This window comes from Eublepharis macularius, chromosome 6, assembly GCF_028583425.1.
Source record: "Eublepharis macularius isolate TG4126 chromosome 6, MPM_Emac_v1.0, whole genome shotgun sequence".
In the NCBI taxonomy this organism is placed as follows: domain Eukaryota; kingdom Metazoa; phylum Chordata; class Lepidosauria; order Squamata; family Eublepharidae; genus Eublepharis; species Eublepharis macularius.
Genome location: NC_072795.1, coordinates 58,206,162 through 58,228,635, shown reverse-complemented (window position 1 = coordinate 58,228,635; position 22,474 = coordinate 58,206,162). Strand labels below are relative to the sequence as shown.

General features: G+C 42.0%; 1 protein-coding gene across 1 annotated transcript in view; it reads left to right on the top strand.

Annotated features, from left to right (window-relative positions):
* Window positions 1-22,474, top strand: part of TSPEAR (thrombospondin type laminin G domain and EAR repeats) — a 40,448-nt gene that overhangs the window by 5,106 nt on the left and 12,868 nt on the right. Inside the window, exons 2-7 of the mRNA XM_054984030.1 lie at window positions 4,586-4,806; window positions 7,877-8,115; window positions 8,926-9,016; window positions 14,649-14,805; window positions 17,164-17,295; window positions 19,711-19,943. Of these exons, the coding sequence (XP_054840005.1) occupies window positions 4,586-4,806; window positions 7,877-8,115; window positions 8,926-9,016; window positions 14,649-14,805; window positions 17,164-17,295; window positions 19,711-19,943 (1,073 nt within the window). The remainder of the gene's footprint in view (window positions 1-4,585; window positions 4,807-7,876; window positions 8,116-8,925; window positions 9,017-14,648; window positions 14,806-17,163; window positions 17,296-19,710; window positions 19,944-22,474) is intronic.

Below are 22,474 nucleotides of genomic sequence, written 5' to 3'. Positions count from 1 at the left end.
GAGCAGAGATGAATCAATTTAAAGTATCCATTACACTGAGGGAAAGATGAGGAAATGTCAAGTTCTCAGTGAAAGAAGGTAGTCTTAACCATGGCCATTTTCACACTGCTTACCTTCTCTCGGAACGGCCTGGAACATTGCACAAAAAACATGGAAGATTGCATTTTCTCGCGAGAGATTTGTGCGACATCACGCAAATCTCTTGCGAGAAAACACTATCTTCCGCATTTTTTGCACGATGTTCCGGGTCGTTCCAAGAGAAGGTAAGCAGTGTGGAAACAGCCCATGTGTCAGAAAGCTAGTAGAGAGAAAACAAAAGATTTATCCCAAGATAGAGGGTACCAGAACCTCAGTGCACCAATGAATATGGCCCATCTCACATACCCACTGCACTCCTGATGGTTGACCAATGTAGCAGGATAGCTATGGAACATCTTAATATTTGGATATGTTTATATGGATGTTACTGGATTGTGTGTGTTATGTGCTGTCAAGTTGCCTCTGACCTATGGCTACCCTATGAAGGAAAGACCTCTAAAACATCCTATCATTAACAGGCTTGCTCAGATCCTGCAAACTGGAGGACATGGCTTCTTTTATTGAGTCAAGCCATCTTGTTTTAGGTCTTCCTCTTTTCCTTCTGCCTTCCACTTTTCCTAGCATTATTGACTTTTCCAGAGAAAAGTCTTCTCATGATGTAACCAAAGTATGATAGCCTTAGATTTGTCATTTTAGCTTCTAGGGAGAATTCAGGCTTCATTTGATCTAATACCCACTTATTTGTCTTTTTGGCTGTCCATGGTATCTGCAAAACTCTCCTCCAGCACCACATTTCAAATGAATCAGTTTAATTCCTGTCAGCTTTCTTCGCCCTCCAACTTTCACATCCATACATAGTAATGGGGAATACCACAGTTTGGATTATCCTGATCTTGGTTCCCAGAGAGACATCTCATGCTAATCTCTTACCTTGAAAACCCTATGATGAGACAAATCCAAAATCAAAAAAAGATATAGTGCTGGAAGACAGGACCCCCAGGTCGGATGGCACTCAGTTGGCTACTGGATTAAAACCATGTTATTAATCTTTGCACATATTCAGGGCTGTTCTCTCTCTGACAAAGAAACCTAAATTCTATGTTCTTCTGTGCTCCAAATAAACCATTCAAGACAACAGAATTTATACAAAGTTGTTAATTTTTTGTCATATCTAGGCTGATGTCTAAATATATACACCGACTAGTACCTCACAGAGTTCGTTGGGAGGACAAACTACATAATGGTTGTGAAAGACTTTAAACATCAATAGCACTGTATATACTGATACAAAAATTGAGTGGCAGGGCAGTTTACCTCAACCCTCTCTGCTTTATCCTGTATAGGGCCATGCAGCCACTAGCAGAGATACAGTCTCAGTTGCTTTGCCAGTCAAGATAGATTTAGACTCCTGTGTAACTTCAGAACTTTTGAAAAACCAGCCCCGGGCATTCCCTTGATGTGTATGATGTGACTGTCCTCATCTCCCTGTTAAAAGTGAAAGAGGGCTCTAATCAGTCTGTGCAACATAAGCTGCCTAACCTGCTCTCAAGCATCTACAGCTGTGGTTCTACAATCATTAATGTGATTGTGTATAATCCTTACCTGCACTTTAATCATTAAGAGACTCTGTGTAATGTGGGAGGTGAACTGAAAATGACTGCTTTGGCTTCCATATTACATCAATTTGCGAGAAAGCTGCTCTTCCATCTCTGAGAAATCTGTCTACAAGCCACAGACAGCTGAAGTACTCGAAGTATTTGTGGTAACCTACCACAGTCATCTCTTCCACTGGAGAGAATATTATGAAACTACTTCATCTTTAGGAGTAATATCACATCCAGAGATCCAGGGCAACAAATCCATTTCCCCCCACATATGCTTCTTTTAATTACTTGATAGGTTTTTTATTTATTATTATTATATCTCCATTCTGATGGGCTGGTTTTCGGGAAAAATACAAAATAAAGTAAAAAATACAGTAAGGTAAATTTTTTAAACTAAAAAAAATAGAACAATATAAATTTTTTCAGTATTTACCGCTGTGGAAATGCAGTCCAATTGAAAGTCATCTTGCATTGCTTCTGTTCACTTGGCTGAGAGTGGAACATGTGTGTGCGGGTGTGTATACCATTTTATAGTACCATGCAGGAGGTAATAATGAATCATGATATGAATAACAACTAATTAAAACATAGAACAAGTAGAATTGCCAAATAATTGCAATAAAAATGCCAAGTTGTGAAAAAGACATTGGCCCTGTGAGTTTTTTTAAAAACTCTCTAATATATTTTTTATGTTTCATATTTTTCTGAATGATAATCCCTGTCTATACACCACTAAACCATTGTGTGGGGGTTTTTTCTGATCCAATTCCACAATCTGTTGTTCAAAATTAGGGTCTGAGGGAAGGGGACTGTAAGAAGCAGCAGGCAGGTGGAGGAAGCACTGGAGCCTAGAAAAGGGAGGAAGAGGATGAGGTAATTATGGGTGCTGAGGAAAATGGAGCCTGGGAATGGTTTGAAGAAGAGGTACAAGCAGCTGCTAATTAACTACTGATGCTGAAATCTGAATGCCATACAGAGGACCTAGAGATAAAAAGGTCTGTGTGATAGTTTTAGAAAAAGTTCACTATTAATAAGGGTGATTCCTTTTTTAAAAAAATATATCCTATCTGAAAGAAATATTGTCAATGAAACAAATTAAGCTTATTAAGGCTGAAGAGGCAATTTCTCAGAGAGGGCAGCATCCATGATTTAGTCTTCAGGAGTACTGATATCTTTCATATGGTGTATTACAACAAATGTTCTTGCAATATACTGCTTTTTTAGCAATTTAATCTTGAAACTATCCAAGAGTAAGTCTCTAAACCTTGTCAGGCATCTTGTTTCTCCCTACAAAATCCTTGCCCCTTCCCAATGAAGATTGAAATGGTAATATTGGGATTTGTGGGGAGAGCATAGCAAGTACAGTTTGTTGTCATTTAGTGCATTCTGTTTTGTACAAGGTCAAAGTTAGGGTTGCTAAATTGAAATTTCTGGAACATTCTAAAGTTGTGTTGTCTAAACTAGCGATGGGCACAATCCGCATAACGAATGTAAAAAACCCACGAAAATGGCGATCGCGCGATCGTGACCCGGCGGATTGTGATCGTCCATGGCCAACAATCCAGCGGTCAGGAGAGGCCTGGATCATGGCGTTCGGGCTCAGTTCAGGAATCCAGGCACTCAGGCGCCAGCAATCTATTCCCCTGGCAACGGAGCCAGGGGAATGCCTGAGCTCTGTTTGCCCTCCTTCTGTCACCCTGGAAACCTGAATGGAAGCCAAGCTTTCCTTGATCAGCAGGGCTTCCTTCCAACCACAGAGCAGCAAAGCAGTTACAAGTTGAGAGAAGACACCCAGGGGAGGGAGGGGGAAGGGGGTGTTCTGTAGCCATGGGCACTCCAATCTCATCCCTGCAAACCCTGATAGGCAGCTCTGAGGGCCAAACACAGACAGCCAAACACAAACACAGATGCCACCGGCATCACCCACCGTTCCTGTATCACTGGGAACAGTGGGGCACCCCTCCGTTGTGGCCTCCATGATCCACGATCCACGGTTCGGGTTTGGGAACGGGAGATGTTCGTTGCTGTTCGGGAATTTGGGATCATGGTCTGCACCGAACCACGATCCTCTGGTTCAGTATTTTTTTTTGGTTCATGCACATGTCTAGTCTAAACTAAAGAAAATGTATGTTATATGCTATGAAGCTGAAATGTTCTGGAATAAGAACAGCCATTATTTTTCATGTTATTGAGGTAAATCTCAAATAAGGGACAATATTTTAAAAGATAGGGTTGCCAGTTTTTTCAGTTTGAAAAATTCCTGGAGATTTGGGGGTGAAGCCTGGGGTGAACAGAGTTCAGGGAGGTGAGGGACCTCAGTGGGCTATAATTTCATAGAGCCCACCTTTCAAAGCAGCTGTTTTCTCCAGGGAAACTGATCTTTGTTGTCTGGAGATCAGTTGTAGTCCCGGGAGGTCTCCAGCCACATGTGGAGGTTTGCAACCTTAACAGGAAGTCCTTAAAATAATGGATATGTTGCAACCATAGGGGTGGCAGTGAGAACAGGTGGCCTGCCTTCAAGTCAATATCTCTGCCTGTTCTATTTCTTTCTATGCTGAGTTTGACCACCCAGGAACATTTTTATCCAATGCCTGTTACCAGCTAATCAGTTTCTTCCCATTATACTGATACACCAGGAAAGTACCAACCCATGTATTATTTATTTTATTTATTTACTCCATTTCTCCCCGATGAGGACCCAACATGGCTCATATTGCTCAATTTGCCCTCATTTTATCCTCACAACAACTCTTTGGGAAAGGTTAAGCTGAGAGAATGTGACTGGCCCAAGTCACCCAGCAAACTCTCATGGCAGATTTGAACCAGGGTCTTCCAGATCCTAGTCTGACACTCTAACCACTACGCAACACTGATTCATTGTATAACAGTCTGCTGAGCTCCCTCGCCTTTAATGATGCAGCTTTGTGCTTTTTCTAATATAGACCTGCGCCCCCTGGATATTCTCTCAGAAGTGGTTCCTGTGAATGGGGCGAAGAATGGAATACGCATGATCCAGATCCAAGGGGCACGTGGCTTTCAGTTCTCTGCAATCCACCCCCACTTCCTCAGTTTTCCAGCATCACAGATTTTCATTTACTGTGATTTGTTCCCAGAAGAGTTCTCCATTGTGTTAACCCTGAAAGCTTTTCCTATGCAATCCAAGGTAAGCAATATGATGGAGTTTACATTACAGCAGAATCAAATATTCATTAATAAGATCACAGCCAGCATATGTGTGTGTGTGTGTGTGTGTGTGTATTTCTATGCTAGCTCTTCACAATCCTCCTTTTTAACAGTTTCTAAGATTAGATCAGAGAGGAAAAAAGCAGGATAGAACTGCTGAAAATAAATATGGCATGCCACTGAGGATCACTCTAAACATTACTTCCTTCACGAGTTCACCATGGAGCCAACCCAGGCTTGTGCAGACACACAGCAGCTCTGGGGAATAGTTTGCATAAAAAAGGAAAGTCCAAATGGGCTCGGAAAGCTGCTGCCGGGGGTGAGGGAAGTTCTTGCCTTTCTCCCAAGCATTTTCCCACATGCAGAAACAGTGCGGAGGAGGGCAGGGTTTTCCCATTTCTGCTGCCGCATGTACACGCAATGCTTCCATGTGCAGCAGCAGCAGCAATGAGACCCCGCCCCCGGCCACACACTGGTTTTGCATGAGGAAAAATGCTTGGGAGAAAGGCAGGAACTTCCCTCACCCCCGGCAGCAGCTTTCTGAGCTGATTTGGGCTCTCTCTCTCTCTTTTTTTTTTTTAGCACAAGCCATTCCCCAGAGATGCTCAGTGTATGCACGAGCACAGTTGGGCTCTGTGGCAACCTTGTGAAGGAAGTAACATTTAGAGTGACCCTGAGATAAACAGGATGCTGGACTACATAACGTTTGGTTTAATTCATCCAAGTGCTTCTTAATTACCTCATGCTACATGCTGTAACTGGCACAACTTATAAACATATGTAGTTAAACATAAATGTCACTGAAATCATTGAGGTGTAAGTAAGAATGAGTTCAAGAATGAGATACAAGACAGTTTCACAGTGTGTGGTCATATTAAAGCCAAGTTATGCAACCTATAAAATGTAATTTTCAGTGCTTCAGGTAGTGATATAAAACTGTCATAGATAACAAGATATAATTCATAATTGGATGAGTGATGTGTTTTTATTAAATTATATATATATTTAAAAACCATAACTTTGACAAACATCCAGGAATTTGCTAACTATTTTCTTTTTATGATTCCAGAGGAAATACAAAAAACAAAATGCAACCTAGGCTATAAAGGAGTAACTTTATTTGAAGGAAAGTCTCAATACAATCAATCGGACTTACTTCCAAATAAATGTTTTTATTTAGATTTATTTAACAATCTGTCTGCCAGATGTGGAAAGGCAGAATCAAGCAGCCTGCTAACCTATTAACAGACATGCTAATTCTCTCTCCCCAGTGGGAAGAAGCCTCTGTTTACATGAGAGCTTTCTCCTCAACCGTGTAAGTAGATTTAGTTGTGGGCTCAGTACTTCAAGTGAACAGGCTATCATGTGATGACTGCAGCTGTCAAACAACATAGAAGAATAAATAAAGCCATGTAGTGATATGAATTGGTGAACAGGTTCATGAGGAATGAGCGTGTTATAATGGGTAACATTTATTTGTGCGCTGAAAAAGCCATGTTTGTTTCAGATCTGTTGGAGGCCCCTGAAATGTTTGACTTGGTTGAATAAACCAACAGTGAATTTGACGTTGCCAATGTCCAACCGAAAGCTGGTATCTGAACCCCCTGAAATTCATGGGTTTAGCTGTTGGAGCTGTAGCCAGTTTGATTATGCTGGAGAAGAGGGTCACACCAAGGACAGAGCAAAGAACAATAAATGATGGTGCAGTGGAAAGAGAGAGTTATTTTATTAAAATCTACCATCCCAATGCATTTTGCTGATGCTTCTTCAGGGAGATCTCTAAAAATATCTTTTAATGTGTTTTTTAACTCTGTTTTAATGACATAATATTTTCTTTTGATATTCTTATAGATCCTCCTGAAGAAGCATCAGTGGGTTGTATCTTTAAATAAAACAACTTCTTTTCCCACTTGCATTTATAAAACTTTGATGGTTAGGTACTCAGAATAGTTGACAGGATGGGTGATATGAGACAAAGTACACTCAAATTACACAAGTAATTCGAGTGTATTTTGTAATTTGAGTGTATTCGAGTGTAATTCGAGTGCAATTCAAGTGTATTTTGTCTCATGTGGTTTGACCCTTCGTGGAAGAGACTTATGGAAGCTCGCTCGTTAATAAAACTTGCACTGGGGAAAGTGGCCTTCAATTTACCTTATATTCTCTTTCAGCAATACAAGTAACCTTTAAAAGACTATCTTCTTCTTCCTTGATGTCAGTAAAATCAATATAAGTTGAAGAATAGAGCAGAAGGAATTGCTCATGCTCTGAGGACTTGCTGAAGTCAGAAGATGTCATGTGAAATATCAAACCCTCTTTCTGCAACAATGGGACTCTTGGGTGATGTAGAGGTGCTGATGGGTGTAAAATATCACCCCTGGGAGAGCAACTCTACAATGGGAGGAAAACTGGGATAGTTATCCACCAAAAGATTTCCTCATTCCGTAAATCATTTGTCAGAAGCTCAGACTTCCTGTGTGTGCTGCATCTCGCTGCAAGAAGAATAAAAGCAGAAGCACAGGTGAAACTATAGCACCATTGGCCAGCCAACACCTCAAACAGGACAACTGATAAAGAGGTGTATCAAAGAGCTTAAAGACTTAACACAAGGAAATCTATTTTTCCACTTCAGTGCCATTATCATAGATCACATCACTCATCTGTTCAGTCACAGACTATTATCTTGTGTTCATCAGCCCAGAACTACATTTGCTGATGTGCTTTCCGTGACCGTGAGTGACTATCCTATGTATCATGTCTACATATGATTGTGTATGGGTTTTCTGTGGGACCGTTTTCTTGGCTGATACAGATGTGACCCTGATCAACAAAAGCAGAATTTCAGAGAGCTGCAAGAGGAGGCAGGAAAGCTCCATTCTGCAAGTTTTGTACGGCTCACAATCCATTAAATAACTTTTTCGTATATGAAGTTTGCTATCCTCTTTAAATTCCAAAAGTAAAATACTATTGTTGTTGTTGTTATTTGTTTTAGCAAGAACAGATTGATAAAAATACTTTTTCGGGCTAATAGACTTGATTGTGTTTTTCAGAGAAATGAATACATCTTTGCCATTTTGGAGGAAAACAGTGACACTTTGTTGCTTGGGCTCCGGTATTCACGGAATAAACTTCACTTCCTCTTCTGGAGCAGAGAGCTCTCCAATGGCTGGCAGACACAGGTCACCTTCCGGGACGTATTTCTGGCAGACAATCAGTGGCACACGCTGGTGCTGGCAGTGTCTAGAAATTCCTTCTCTCTCACTGTGGACTGCAGCATCCCTACAGATGTGTATGTGACGCACGTACAATTCAGGGGTAATTTAACCACCACCCCCATCCCTGGGATGGGGCTGCATGGGAATTGGTACTCTCCAGAACTGAGATTTCTGAGGGCTTTGTGTCATGGCATGAGAGCTCCTGTCATCTGGATAATAAAGTTTCTCTCAAAAAAAAAATTAAGAAAAATAAAAAGCATGGAACCTACTCCATGTCAAGAGAGAGAGAGAGAGAGAGAGAGAGAGAGAGAGAGAGAGAGAGAGAGAGAGAGAGAGAGAGAGAGACTTTATGGTGTTAACATTTAGTTTGGCCCCAGGTTGTGAAAGTATCATTGCAGGTGTGATGAGTAACCCTTCTGGTCAAGACACATTCATGGGAAATGTGAATCTGCCATGTATTAGTCAAGTACTATTGCAAGCATGTAGGGACTGGAGAAACAACAGAGAATTTACAAGTTTTTGACTGAGTCTGGGCCACATGAATTTGTGTAGATGCTGAGCTGTCCAAAAGTAGACACAGGCATTTACAAATATCTGAGACAGGTATGGGAGAGATATTGCTGAAGTCACTGTGTGGAAGCTCAAGCATTTTCAAGGTTGAGCACAAGAACCAACATAGGCGCTCAAAAACCAACAAGGCATTGGAACTTTTACAGGGCTTTGAAGTTGTTACAGCAAATAACCAGCTCAGATTAAAGCCCCATATTCTCATGAAAGCAGTATTTTTAATTAGTGTAGTTAACCTCCTTTTTTCTCTGCTGGTGCTCTGGAACTGATGATGACTGTAGCTATCTGGAGCCATATTTGTTGTTGTTTCCCTTTAGGATTGTGGATGCTCCTTTCCCCACATCCTTGACTGTGACAGGGTCCCGCTTTTATGTAGGGAGCAGAAGGAGAAGAAAAGGTTTCTTCACTGTGAGTATAATTTGTGGTTTGATTGCATTTAGGAGATTATTACAGCTATTCAACTGGCACTGAACTAACTGGGCTGTATTTGTGGGCTGATCTATAGTACAAACCAGTATTGGTTTTATAACACCTTAACTGTCATGGTTTTCCCCAAAAGAACCTGGGGAACTGTAGTTTGGTTTAGTGTTCTTCAGAGAACTTTAATACTGTCACAGAACCACAATTACTAGATTTCTCTATTTCCTTGTGGTATAAATGAAAATAACCTACTGCATGGGGCACATATTCCTCTCCAACAGATGCAAATCAAGGCCAAATTATACTTTTTGCGGCAAATATACTTTCTGAGAGCTCGCCTTGTGTCTTCTAGTCAACTCTACAAACTGGAGAAAGAAATGCAAATCTTTTACTGTGCAGGTGCTGAGGAAATGCAATTAGATATAGCTTCCTTGTATGTAGCCCCAACATGATCAGAAAATACATCTCCCTTCACACATTCTGGTGTTCATCCAGGCAGACATCGCTGCAAAATGTTAGGCACAGGATCACGAACAAACTGGATATATTGCCAGGTGCACAGGTTCCCTCTTCCCCTCATACTTGAATCTGAGAGTAAAGATATCGTCGTCGTCGTCGTCGTCAACTGTGGTTAGATGCTGCTCTTCTAGACAGCTTAGTACCTCACAGAGTGATAACAAAGTCAATGTTGTTATTACCCTGCAATATAGTTAGGGAGCTGGGGATGAAAGGAACCATCAGAGTGATAATTCACAGCCCAACCACTTAACCACTATGCTACAGCATAGGTAGTATTTGATTTAATATTAATACATTATGATATCTAAATTTGCTTGAACAAAATTAGAGTTTGCTTCTTGCCCACAAACCAGGATTCTAAACCAACATCAGATTATTGTGATTGGAAAACTATGAAACTCAATATACAAGAAAAGAGACAATTGCCTGGGAAGTCCAACACACTTGAATTTTGTTTCAGCTCAGATGATTAGTTAAAAGAAAAAGAGAAATGAAATAGACGGTAAAGCGTGTCAAATCCCTTCAGGGAGCATACATGTTATTTAAAACCAGGGCTTTTTTTCTGGGAAAAGAGATGGTGGAACTCAGTGGGTTGCCAGCACAGGGGGCAACTCTTGGCAGGAGGTGGTGCCCCTGGTACCACGTGTGCGCGCAAAGTACACGCATGCTCCCAGGGCCAATGACATCACTTTGGGTCAGCTGGAACAAGGGGGGAGTTTTAAAAAGTTTAAATAAAAACTCCCCTCTGTCTGGAGATCAGGGGGCAGGGCCACCAGCCATGTGACCATTTTCAAGAGGTTCCAGAACTCCGTTCCACCATATTCCAGCTGAAAAAAAGCCCTGTTTAAAACTATTATAGTGAATGCCCAGATAAAATGTGTATTGCAGCTTAGATAGGGTATGAAAAAGCTGTCTAAAAGTTGCCTTTGTGATTAAATGGCAGATCAGACCTTAACACAATGAGTTGAAAAGTTTGCACAATGTTTTGTGTCAATTTGTTTGGTCCTAATAAAAAGTACTACATAGATTTCATTCTTGTTTTTGAATTTTGCATGGATTAATATGACTTTTTTAGGGCCGTTGCCATAAAAGGCAATGAGATTTTCTTTAAGAAGGGCAAGTCTTCCAAAGGAGAGAAATACAGAAGAATATGAATGCTGGAAGAACTAATATAATTTGACAAGCAAATATAATATGACAAGCAAAGAAAAAATGTGAGAAGCAAACTTCTCCTTCATCAGTATATATTTAATTCTCAATATGATCCCATCTGTGGCTATTTAAATCTGGAAATTAATGTTATGGACAGACAAGACAGATCTTTTTACCAACCTGGGAAAAGCCCAAGCATTGCAGAAAAATCTGAACTCTTAAAAAAGAATGGGTTTTGGGGGGGGGGTTAAACCCCCCACAAATGATAGAAGCAGTATCTGTAGCTTTAAGAAACATGTGCCCTGAGAAGCCATTGCTCAGCAACCACAACAGTATTTCCAGTCTTGAAGCCTTGATTTCTGTTAGTAAAAGGCAGGGTCCTTTCCCAGACTATTTTGGCCTTTGATAGAGGACTCATTGGAGCCAGGCCTGGCAGCAGTCATGGACAACTTGCTATGGCATGACTTGCATGACTTACCCAGCCCGGCTGCTTGCTACTGGTCAACAGCAGCTACCCCCCAAAAGCCAGTATGGTGTAGCTGTTAGAGTTTCACATTAGAATATGAGAGACTCGGGTGTGAGTCTCCACTCTGCCATGGATGCTCACTGGGTGACTCTGGACAGTCACACAGTCTCAACCTAATCTACCGCACTGTGTTGTTGTAAGAATAAAATGGAAGAGAGGAGAATGATACTTTGGTTCCCCACTGGGGAGAAAAATGGGATATATACAGGGGATGTGTACCAGCACCTCTTTATGGAGTACTGGCACCTCTTGGGCCATCAAAACTGGGGCTGAGAGGGGAGAAAATCATGACTCATGAGTACCAACTCCTCTTTTTTAAGAGAAAAAAAGCACTGAGTATATCTGAATTGAATAAATAGTAAATATAGGTGAAGATGGGGCAGATAAAAGGTAGATTAGTTGGTGGGTGGGAATGAGAGAAGGAAACGGGGAAGCTGAGGCTATGGGGGGTGCCTGGAAGAGGAAAGTGTGTTGGGAGGGGGATTCAGGGGGACACAAGATGCCCCTGCATGTCCTTGCAGGTTCCCCACCATGCAATTGGACCCAGCCCGGCTGGCACCATGCAACTCAGCTCAAGAAGAGGCTGCCAGAGGAAGAAAGGAGACGAACTGAAGACAGGGGGGCAGATAAAGGTAGCTTGGCTGGTGGGTGGGAAAGGTGAGCGGAAGCAGGAGAGGCTATGGGGTCTTTTAGGAAAGGGAAGGAGGAAATAGTAAGGGAGGGGGAAATGAGATGCACTCTACAAGTCCTTGCAGGTCTGCTGCTTATATAAATCTAAGATGCATTTGAAATTACTATATACAATTCTAGCTCATCTATCTCAAAAAGACATAATAGTATCATAGCATTGGAAAAATATAGAAAATATCAGCCACAATGGTCATGGGATAGGGTAACTTCAGTTTGTTTTTTAAAAATGACTGTGATTGAGGTTTATAACAACTTGACCTGCATAGACAAAGAGAACATATAGAAAGGTTTTTTCACAGTCATGGAGTGTGGCAATGGCCACTAGCAGAAAAAACAATATCCCTGCACAGTTGCATTTCAGTTTTCCTGCACTTTGTAATGTACCTGTAACTTTGGCCATATAGGATTTCTTAATAGTACTGACTTCTAGAATCTCCCTATCAGTGGCTATTCAACCTAATTTCTAAATGGAACATCCGTGTTCAGAGGCAGTATACTTCTGAATACTCACTGATAGATCATGGCTTCTGCCTTCACACTCTGCTTATGGCTTTCCCAGAGGCATCTGGCTCACCACTGATGGAAACAGGATGCTGGACTAGAAGAATTCTGATAGTCCAATCCTAAGTAGAGCTACATCCTTCTAAGCCCATTGGAGCCAATGCTTACGACTGTGCTGTAAATCTGATTCACAAGGATACTTGCTGTAGCATCTCTTTCTGATATTAACAAGGAGACTGCTGGAACCACATTAATAATCTGTGCACCTGCATTTGTTATATTTCTTTCTAGGTTGGGGTTTTATCCCTTTTAAACCCCTATTAATGATCTCCATAAGAAATCCTGAGCCCCATATCCTCCACCTTGCTTAAATATGGAAGCTCCATGCCCATTTTGATCAGACTTCCTCATTTACTTTAGTAGAATGGCACAACACACAACCCTTTGCGGGTGGTGCCTGTATATCTTGCTTAAAACTTCAACTTTATGTCCCCAAAACAGTTTTTTTTAAAAGGTAAAATTCTTTAAATCTGCGTTCTGAAACAGACATCAGATTCTATATGAAATTACAGATATATTGTAATTGACCTTGGACTCAGTCATGTTCTTTCTCATCCCAGAAACATTTCTTTGTTTCACGAGTTCTTAGTCACAATAAACCATTTCTTTTCTTGATATTTCACAATAGATAGTGGACAGCAGCTATGTATTTTACAGATTAATAAGAAACAAAATATCTCAGTAAAACACAACCTTTCTTACATCAGATAGAATAAACAGGATGAAAAGAAAGACATTAACCGAAGTGATTTATAATGATTTTCATCTCACACTTAAACATTACTTATTAAAATCAGATTATGATAAAACAGCCTGAGGTATACATTTAAAACCTACCCCTAGTGAAAAGCCAAAGTATTTGTGTTGAGGTGTGGGTGTGTATTCAGGATGGGTGGCTCAAATAATCAAATTAGGGTAGTGCTGAAACTGGCTCCCAGGTGGTATTAGGAAGATGGGGGAATGGGAAATTACTCTTAGGATGCTGAGACTAAATTTAGAGATAAGATAAATGCATAAGGATTGAGTTACACTTTCAAAAGATCTGTTATGTCTTCAAAGCTGAATGAGAGCCAGGGGGAATACAGTCATCCTAGTATACACGGGCTCCATTTAAGAACCTGAGAGGGAGGCCTCTCCCATTCTGCTCTGTGCTTGAGACAACTCATGGTCATCGTTTTTGGAGTGTGCATATTTCTTATCTATTCACTGGTTCTGTATCTAGAGTGAGTATCTATACCACAAACTGAAGCTTTTCCCCACAAAAAGCCTTGCAAAGCTAAGAATGTTGATAATTCTAAAGGGGAGGGGGGCAGCAACCTCCTGTTCCCTCTCTGTATATCCATGGATAGAATGTTCTTAAAGTGAGTGGGACAGTACATTACCTCATGCCTGTATAATGAAGGCCAGACAGTTTTTCCTTAGCAAAAGTAGTCACTAGGATTCTGTTATACACCTGGGTGCGTAACATGGGGATGGTTTGGATGATATGGGGCCTAAAAAGTAGGGGAAGGAAAACACACTTTACCTCCAACTCAGCTGGAGTACTGGCCCCAAATCTAGCATTACTAGCATCAACGTGGGGCCTAGATCTCCTGGAATTACAATTGCTGTCCAGATTACAGTGATCAGGACTGGCTCTATGGCATCAGGAAAGTTGCAGGAAATGGAAACCTGAGAGAGGACCAGCTCTATGGCATTAAATTCCTGTTGAGCCTTCCCCTTCCCCAAACTCTGGCCTCCCCAGGCTTTGCTCCAAGCCAGAGTTGGCCACCCTGCCCAACTCTGCCTATCTGCATAGTGACATAATGAGTGAACTTGGCAAAATTGTACAGTTTGGCAAGAAGCTCCTCTGTGATCACTGAGACATCCTAGGGAAACACAGATTAGAGCTTAATTTGAGCCAAGGTTCAGCCTGGGAGTCCAACCCCAGAACATGTGAAGCAATAAGACAGTATGTCTGAATAGTAGATTTCTCCCATTAAGAATCACAGCCAGCACCCAAACATTGGGGATTAGAACCCCAGATTTCAAGGTCAGTGATTTTTAGACAGGTTTAAACTCAAAAACCTCTTTCTTTAAAGAAATCTTGTGTTAAACTCCCCACACTCCAACATTTTGGCCCTAAAAGCCTTGATAGAATTTATTCCCTAGTTTTTCTTCCTCTCTTTTCAGGGCTTATTAAGGCAGCTAGTCCTCTTGCCAGGATCTGATGCTACCTCACGGATGTGCACTGGCATGAACTTTAATCTAGCAGTGCTCTCCATCCCCCAAATACTGCAGGATCTCCCCGTGAAACCAGCGGGAAATGAGCTGCTGAAATACCCTTACGGTCAGTAACACGGAACAGAGTGCTTCACAACCTTGCTTTAGAAAATAGTAGAACAGAGCTACTTGTGCAACATTTCCACATCTCTAACAATGAGCCTGGAGTCAGAGTAGATTCCAGTAGGTGCATCTACACACTGTTGGATATTGTGCCATTATTGCACAATAAGTAATGATTTGCAATTGGATTATCCTTTGTGGACAACCCAATTCAGGTACAAAAGATTGTAACAGTGTAATAAGAGCACTGTATCCAACAATGCATGGATGTACAAAAAGGTATCATGTTTCATGTTTTTTATTGAGGGGGGAGGATTTTTTAAAATATTATATTATTCTTTCCCCTCCTCTTCGTTCCAGAAAATTACCATGTTGATTTGTTGTAGCTGATGACTTGTGTCACTATGCTTTGAACGTTATATATAAACATGTAATACTTCTTTATTCAAGTAAAAATAAATAGGACTACTCTTTTGTATGCCCTCTTCAGCATTTTGATGAATATGTGTGCACCCATGTTTATCAGAAGCCAAGGCCCCATAATCCCTTCCTATGGGCCTTGTGGCTCAAGAGAGCTTGGAAGGATGGTGCAACAGGTGTGTCATGCAAATGTGTTAGGTTGCCAGTAAATGTTTCCTGGCACACTAGTAAAAGCACAATTTATCCAAAATGAACAGTACTTGCAAATTTGCTTCATATGTACCATTTGTAGGGAACACAGACTTCAGCATTTCTTGATTTAAAAAAATGAACAGAAGGTTCATAAAAGACCTGACAAGCCCCGCCCCCCATGCCCACCCATATGTCAACCACCCACCCCCACCCCACTATTCTCAGGGGTAAGGCAGGACTTCCCTTTGCATGGGGGGAGGAGTGAGAAGACTCGTACCCAGTCCCAGCTCTGCTGAGACAGGGCTGGGTACAAGTCTGGGAAATCTGCACTCCTTTGAAACCAGAAAGTGAATAAAAACATGGAGCCTATTATTAAGAACTCCAACTTTTATGTTTCTTGCCATCTCATAGGTTGCTTCCATATACAGCAAAGTATGTATGTATGAGGATGGGAAAGTGTACATTTTTGCAGGTCTTGCTCACATGATCTGGTGATCATATTTCTTGCCTCAGCCTAGTGTGGTTGCCATAAACCCCCGCCAGTGGAGGAGAGTGCTAAGAAAATAGCCCTGGGGATTACTCGGTTGTCGCTGTGACAGCCTCTGCACTCACCATAGTACTGAATGCCACAGAGAATTGTCACCATAGTCTTTAGGGCAATCCCATGGCATTTTGTGGTCAGTCTCACTTTGGAAAAGTTTGGTAATCATGAACATTACCAGAAAAGGGGAAGGCTGATTTCACAGTGCCACCATCCATTTTTCTACATGGAGATAATCTCCATATAAAAGAAGACTTGCGCACCATCATGTGTGAAGTTGGTGCTTATTTTGCGCAGGAACACATGGGTTAGAAAGCTAGTGTAACTTCTTGACCCATGTATTTGCAGTTCAACTTCACACATGATAGTATACATTTTTTTTTCTAGATGGAGGCTATTTCCATGTAGGAACTAGCTCAGAAAGGACTATATCTGTGCAATGGGAATGAGTGGATTTCCATGGCAGAAGGTAAGTACTGTCTGGGCATGCTTTGAATTGTGGCTTTGTTTAGTGCTGTTATGTAGTTGCTAAAAGGTACTAGATACTTACATAGCAAGCAAAGTTTCTGCAGCCCTACTTCATATAAAATGCTATTTATGCCCTGAATCCCCCATCCCATCATTTGACTGAAATCAATGGATCTCGTCCTATTGATTTCAACAGGAAACAGGTATGGATGGACACCAGTTGTGTGTGGTAGTCTCAATGTTCTTAAAATCAATTGTACTATAACAAAATCACAAAGAATGGGACTGGCAGTGGCTCACTTCAACTTTATTCAGATTAACTTTCACCCGTTATTTCTTATTGAAGCTCAAAAAGCCAGCAGAATCTAAGTGAGATATCTAGAAGACTGGGATAACTGCAGCAGCTGAACTCATTATATTCAACAGATACCAATTTTTTCTTTAATAGTAGATAAAGCAGGTAGTAAATATTTCCCTATAATTTATTTACAGAAGACCACAAGCCAAGGAAGGAAATGCAGATTTTATTTTATGTTTTAATCTTTAGTTATTTGTCCAATGTATTCTGGAGTGGTTTGCTAAAATTCAACATGGGTAAATATTATATTTTTACTATACAATATATAAATATTTATCATGCAATGGCATTACATATTGTACCATAGAAAATATTTATCTATTCCTCATAGCTGAAGGGATTCATTTGCTTGTGTTTTTGCTCTTATTATTATTATTTTCCAGAAGCAGACATGAAGGTGACTTTGGGGTTCAGCCCTCACTGCACCAAGAGTGAAAGTGGCCAGTTCTGGTTTAATGCTGCTCAGAAGGGACTGTATCTCTGTGATGGGAATGAATGGATTTCCATGATAGAAAGTAAGTGATGTCTGAATACATCTGAACTGTTGGCTCTGTTTGGTGCTTTTGAGAACCCTGGCTGGAGGGAGGCAGGCTGTGGGTGGAAAATAGTTTGGATTCAAAAAGCCGAGTTCATGATAGCCATGAACCTGGCTCATTGTTGGGTTCTTTTGATTCTCCCTGCTTCTTCCCTATAGCACACTTAGCTTATTTGTGGAAGTAGTTCAACTAACTCCAGTTAGTCATGTTGTAGGAATGCAGGCTCCCTAACAAAATGAGGTTAGTCTCTATCCAAGTAGCTTTGTTTCTTAACCATAATTAAATTTGTGGTTAAGAATCCAGGATACTGGGAAAGAAACTAACCTCAGTCCATTAAAGAACTCACATTCAGATATGACTCATTGGAGTGAAATGGAGACTTCTGTCTTCAATCTTAGCATGTCACACGAGGAGAGAATGAGGTAGAGTGAGGGGTAGTGTACAAACAATTAAGAAAGTTATTGCCCGTCATAAACAAACTATAGTCTTTTCCTATAATTTACATAGAAGGCAAGTCTTGTACCTGAATCCCTAGTTTCCATTATGTACTGTTAACATATGGGGGCACATTTATGTTCCATTACTACCAGAAATAGAAATATGTGGATGGGTGTGTTGTGTGAGGGAAGGATCTATAAAAATTTTCAGCTCCTCATTATACTACAATTTCCAGGCTCTTTGAGGGAAACCACGACAGTTAAAATGATATATAAACCAGTATACATGTATAGTTTAGATATATCCCAAGTAGAGTTGGGCACGAAACGAACCACAGAACAAAATTCCGTACAGAATGGCTGGTTCGTTTGCACCGAAACAAATGGATTTTTCCAGCCGTTCCGTGGCCGGGTTTGGAGTTTCCCAGACCCCACGCCAGTTTCAGCTCATTGGCTGAACCCAGCGCAGGGTCTGTGAAACTGACAGCCCCTGTGCAGGAGAAAGGGGCTGTCAGTTTCACAGACCCTGTGCAGGGTTCAGCAGATGGGCTGAAACCCGCCCAGGGTCTGTGAAACTGACAGCCCATTTCTCCTGCTGCCTGGGCTGTCCTTTTTACAGACCCACATCGTGGGGTCTGTGAAATGGACAGCCCGGGCAGCAGGAGAATCAGGCTGCCAGTTTCACAGACCCCTCACTGGAACTGGCACAAGGTCTGTGAAATGACAGCTTCTTTCTCCCGCTGCTCTGGCAGTGGAAGAAAGAGTCTAATTTCACAGACCCCGCACCGGTTTCAGTGCAGGGCCTGTGAAACAATAGCCCATTTCTCCTGCTGCCTGGGCTGTCTGTTTCACAGACCCTGTGCTGTGAGTCTGTAAAACGGACAGCCCAGGCAGCAGGAGAAACAGGCTGTCAGTTTCACAGACCCCGTGCTGGAACTGGTGCAGGATCTGTGAAATGACAGCTTCTTTCTCCCACTGCCGGGGCTGTCAGTTTGTCAGTTTCACAGACCCCGCACTGGAACAGTGCAGGGTCTATAAAACTGACAGCCCCGGCAGCAGGAGAAAGAAGCTGTCATTTCACAGACCCGGCACTGGTTCCAGTGCAGGATCTGTGAAATGACAGCTTCTTTCTTCTGCTGCCAGGCAGCAGAAGAAAGGGGCTGCCTGTTTCAAACACCCCACACTGGCTTCAGCAGCCGGTGCAGGGCGATTGAAATGCCATGGAACAATGAACCACAAAGTGGGAAAAGGTCGGAAGATTGTGGTTCGATGTTCCGTGGAATGCTATGAACCATGAATCACGTGGTTTGGGTTTTTTTCCCCGTTCCGTGCCCATCTCTAATCCCAAGTGTTATAGTGAACAGTTCCATATTTTCTTTCATATTGTAGGGACAGGCTAGACATTGTAGACATCTCTACAATGAAAAGGCATTTGTTAGGGAGTCTAAGCCCACTGCTTTTATTGGGGGTAGATATGAACTACTCTTTAAAGGACTGACTGTCAATTTAATATTTATTTATTCATGTATACCCTGCCTTTCTCCTGCACAGGGACACAAAGTGCCTTACAGCATTTTCCAATCCTCCATTTTACCTGATTAGTCTGGCTGAATCAAGGCTTAGAAGGTAAATTTGGAGAAAATAAGGCCAGGTCAGATAAGCCTGGTAGGGAATTTGGAATGGATGGTAAGCTCAGGAAATGGGCTTACACAGGGGAGAGGCCCAAAAAAGCAACAAAAATACAATTTCATGAATAACGGCATGTATCCTGCCACTCCACTGAGCAAAGTGTGAAGCTTTCCTGCAGTTTAAGATGCTCTCCCACTGGTGCTCCTTAGGCTGGATGAAGGTGGCACACTTTGCTGAGCAGAGTGGTGGCATCCATGCCCCTCTTTCTACTGGACCCTGCTGGCATCACGTAGTGATATTTGAATCCCTGTTCTGTGTTACAATCTAGTCAAAGAAAGACTGGACTATCTGGAAGAATATCAGAGTTTCACTACCAATTCTGAAACGATGGGCATTGCGGTCTTTATCATTCCCAAGGTGGGACTCTTTGCAGCAACTGCTAATCGATATACCCCTCCTGGCTCAGCCATCTACAAATGGACTGATGAAAAATTTGTAGCTTATCAAAATCTTCCTACCTACCAAGCCCAGTCCTGGAAATTCTTCACTATTGGAAAAAAGGTATGTTGTAAATTATTTTCCAGAGTTTTTGGACACTCTGTTAAGGCACAAAAACTGGGATCCATGGGGCATACAAAACCAACTCCCCAACTACTATATTGCGTGATTTATATTGTGCCTTTCCTACCATACAAAGCAGTTTATAGAAATAATAAAAAATGTTCAAAAATAAATTGTCTATCTAGTATGTTTTCTTCCTTCCGTTGTTTCTAAGGATGTGTGGGGCATGTTCATAGTTTCAGTCATCTATTTTCCTTCCACAATGATATCATGAGGTATGTTAGGCTGAGAGAGAGTGACTGGACAGAGGTTGCCCGGAGAACTTCATAGCTGAGCAGGGATCTTTCTGAATCTTCCCCATCCTAGCATGAAATACATTTTAAAAATGGGGTGGGTGGGTGGCTGATTTCTCAATCTTCTCCCCCTCCCATGATTTCTCACAGATTCCCTCTTATTCATTCAAAATACAGACTTCATGATCAAGAGCCTGATTAGTCTCACACTTGGTCTACACTCATACATCATTGGATATTACACTATAGCAATCATTCACAAGTGGATTTCCCTATGTGGATAAGCCAATCCAGTTGCAAATGACTGCTATAGCACAATGCTAGTGCAGGACCCAATGGTACAGGGGTGCAGTCTGTTACTTATCTAATCCTGGATGTTCAGCCAAATTTCCATAGGTTTATGCTCCCCATATTTCCTTGGAGACCCACAACAGGTCTATTGACACACACACACACACACACACACACACACACACACACACACACTTGTAGCTTGGCTCTGACTGACTAGGATCTGGGCAACTCAGGTTCAATTCCCCGCTCTGCCCTGCAAGCTTGCTGGGTTACTCGGGCTGTTAGGTCCCCTGGTGGGGGGATCCCTTGCTCTCAGCCTCTGTCCCCTGCCACCAGTCACCTGACCGGTGGGCGGGGGGGGGAAGGCCCCAGTGGAATGGGCCAGGGAGGCAAAAAACTTTCCGAGATAGAGCACATCTAACGCTCTCCCCACAGGCACAATGAGTCACTTCCTCAGTAATGTTATCATGCCTGCTGTTGGGTGCGATGATGTCACTTCTGGAAGTTACGTCATCGTGCCTGCTTGGAGCGCATGTGTGCAAAATGCACACGTAAGAAGGACGTCAAGGTAAGTGCCAGGTCCACCCCCCCCCACTGGGAGGAGGATAAGGGGATCTGGCAACACTAGCCCTCACTAGGAAGAGTACATGGTCTGATGAAGTGCACTCTAGTCCATGAGAGCTTATGCTAGAATAAAAACTGGTAGGACTCAAGGTGCTAAAAGATTCCTTGTTTTGTTGCATGTAACATGATTAACAGAACAAAACCTCTGGAATTATTAAATATATTAGCCCTACACAAAAAGAAAATGAATAACTTGGAAGAACATCATGTGGAAGGCATTTTGTTAGCAGAAATAGCTTTTGTAAAAGGAAGAAGAGCTTTGCTCAAGATGTTGGTTTTAAGAATCCTCTACCACCCGGGCTGAGCTCATCTGGGGTGACTTAGTAAACAGATTAAATGCACATGATCTCAAGTATATGTACAATACCATACCTCAGGACTTCTTGTCGTCAGAAAAGTTCAGATCTTAGACACACATATGAACCCACGTCTTTAAGATAATACTGGACTGTGTGCAAGAACTATTTCACCTATAGAGCTGCTTTTTTGTGGGTGTTTTGGAAGGACCTGCTGCTAATGTACACACAGTAAGTTTGCCATTTGCCTGCTGTCTATGGGGGAATCTTCTGCCCCTGATTCCCATTGCCCACTGACATTCCATGGCTAATGTAATAGGGGGAAAAAATCTCCCTTGGGCGACGGCAGTATGTTACTTTCGTGAAAAACCTAGAAGTAAGTAAGCATCTGATGAAGAGAACTATGATTCTCGAAAACTTATGCTACAGTAAAGTTGGTTAGTCTTAAAAGTGCTACTGGACTCTTTTAGATTTTGCTACTACAAACTAACATGGCTAACTCCTCTGGATCTAGAAGTAAGTGACATCATTTCTCTCTAGGAAGCACCAGAAACTGTTGTTTTACTATAGAATTTCTGGCAATTCCTAGAGAGGCATGGCATCACTTTTGGGAGCCGTCCCAAAGTGACAATGCCTGATGATGCCTCCCATGTCCCTGACCCCCTGGATTCCCACCACTGGCTGGCAACCCTAGCATACAGAGAGAACTAGTTCTCTTTGCAGCAGGACAATGAGACCAAGTCCCACAGCAGTTAAAAGAATTTTTAGCACAGGCACATTCAGTAGCACACAAAAACTCTTCCTCTCCTTTTCTTTCTCTCCCAGACTGGCATGATTCATCCACTTCCCTCCCCACCAGCCAGACTTCCAGTACTCTGCAGTGCTGTACACAGGCTTGCAGCATGCAGCCTCCACTCCCTGAGAGTGCTGACCTTTAGCAAGTCTGGCAGGCTCCATGCTGCAAATAAGACAAGGAATATTGGATGCCTAGCAGGGATATGGGGTGGACAGGTCAAGCTGTGCC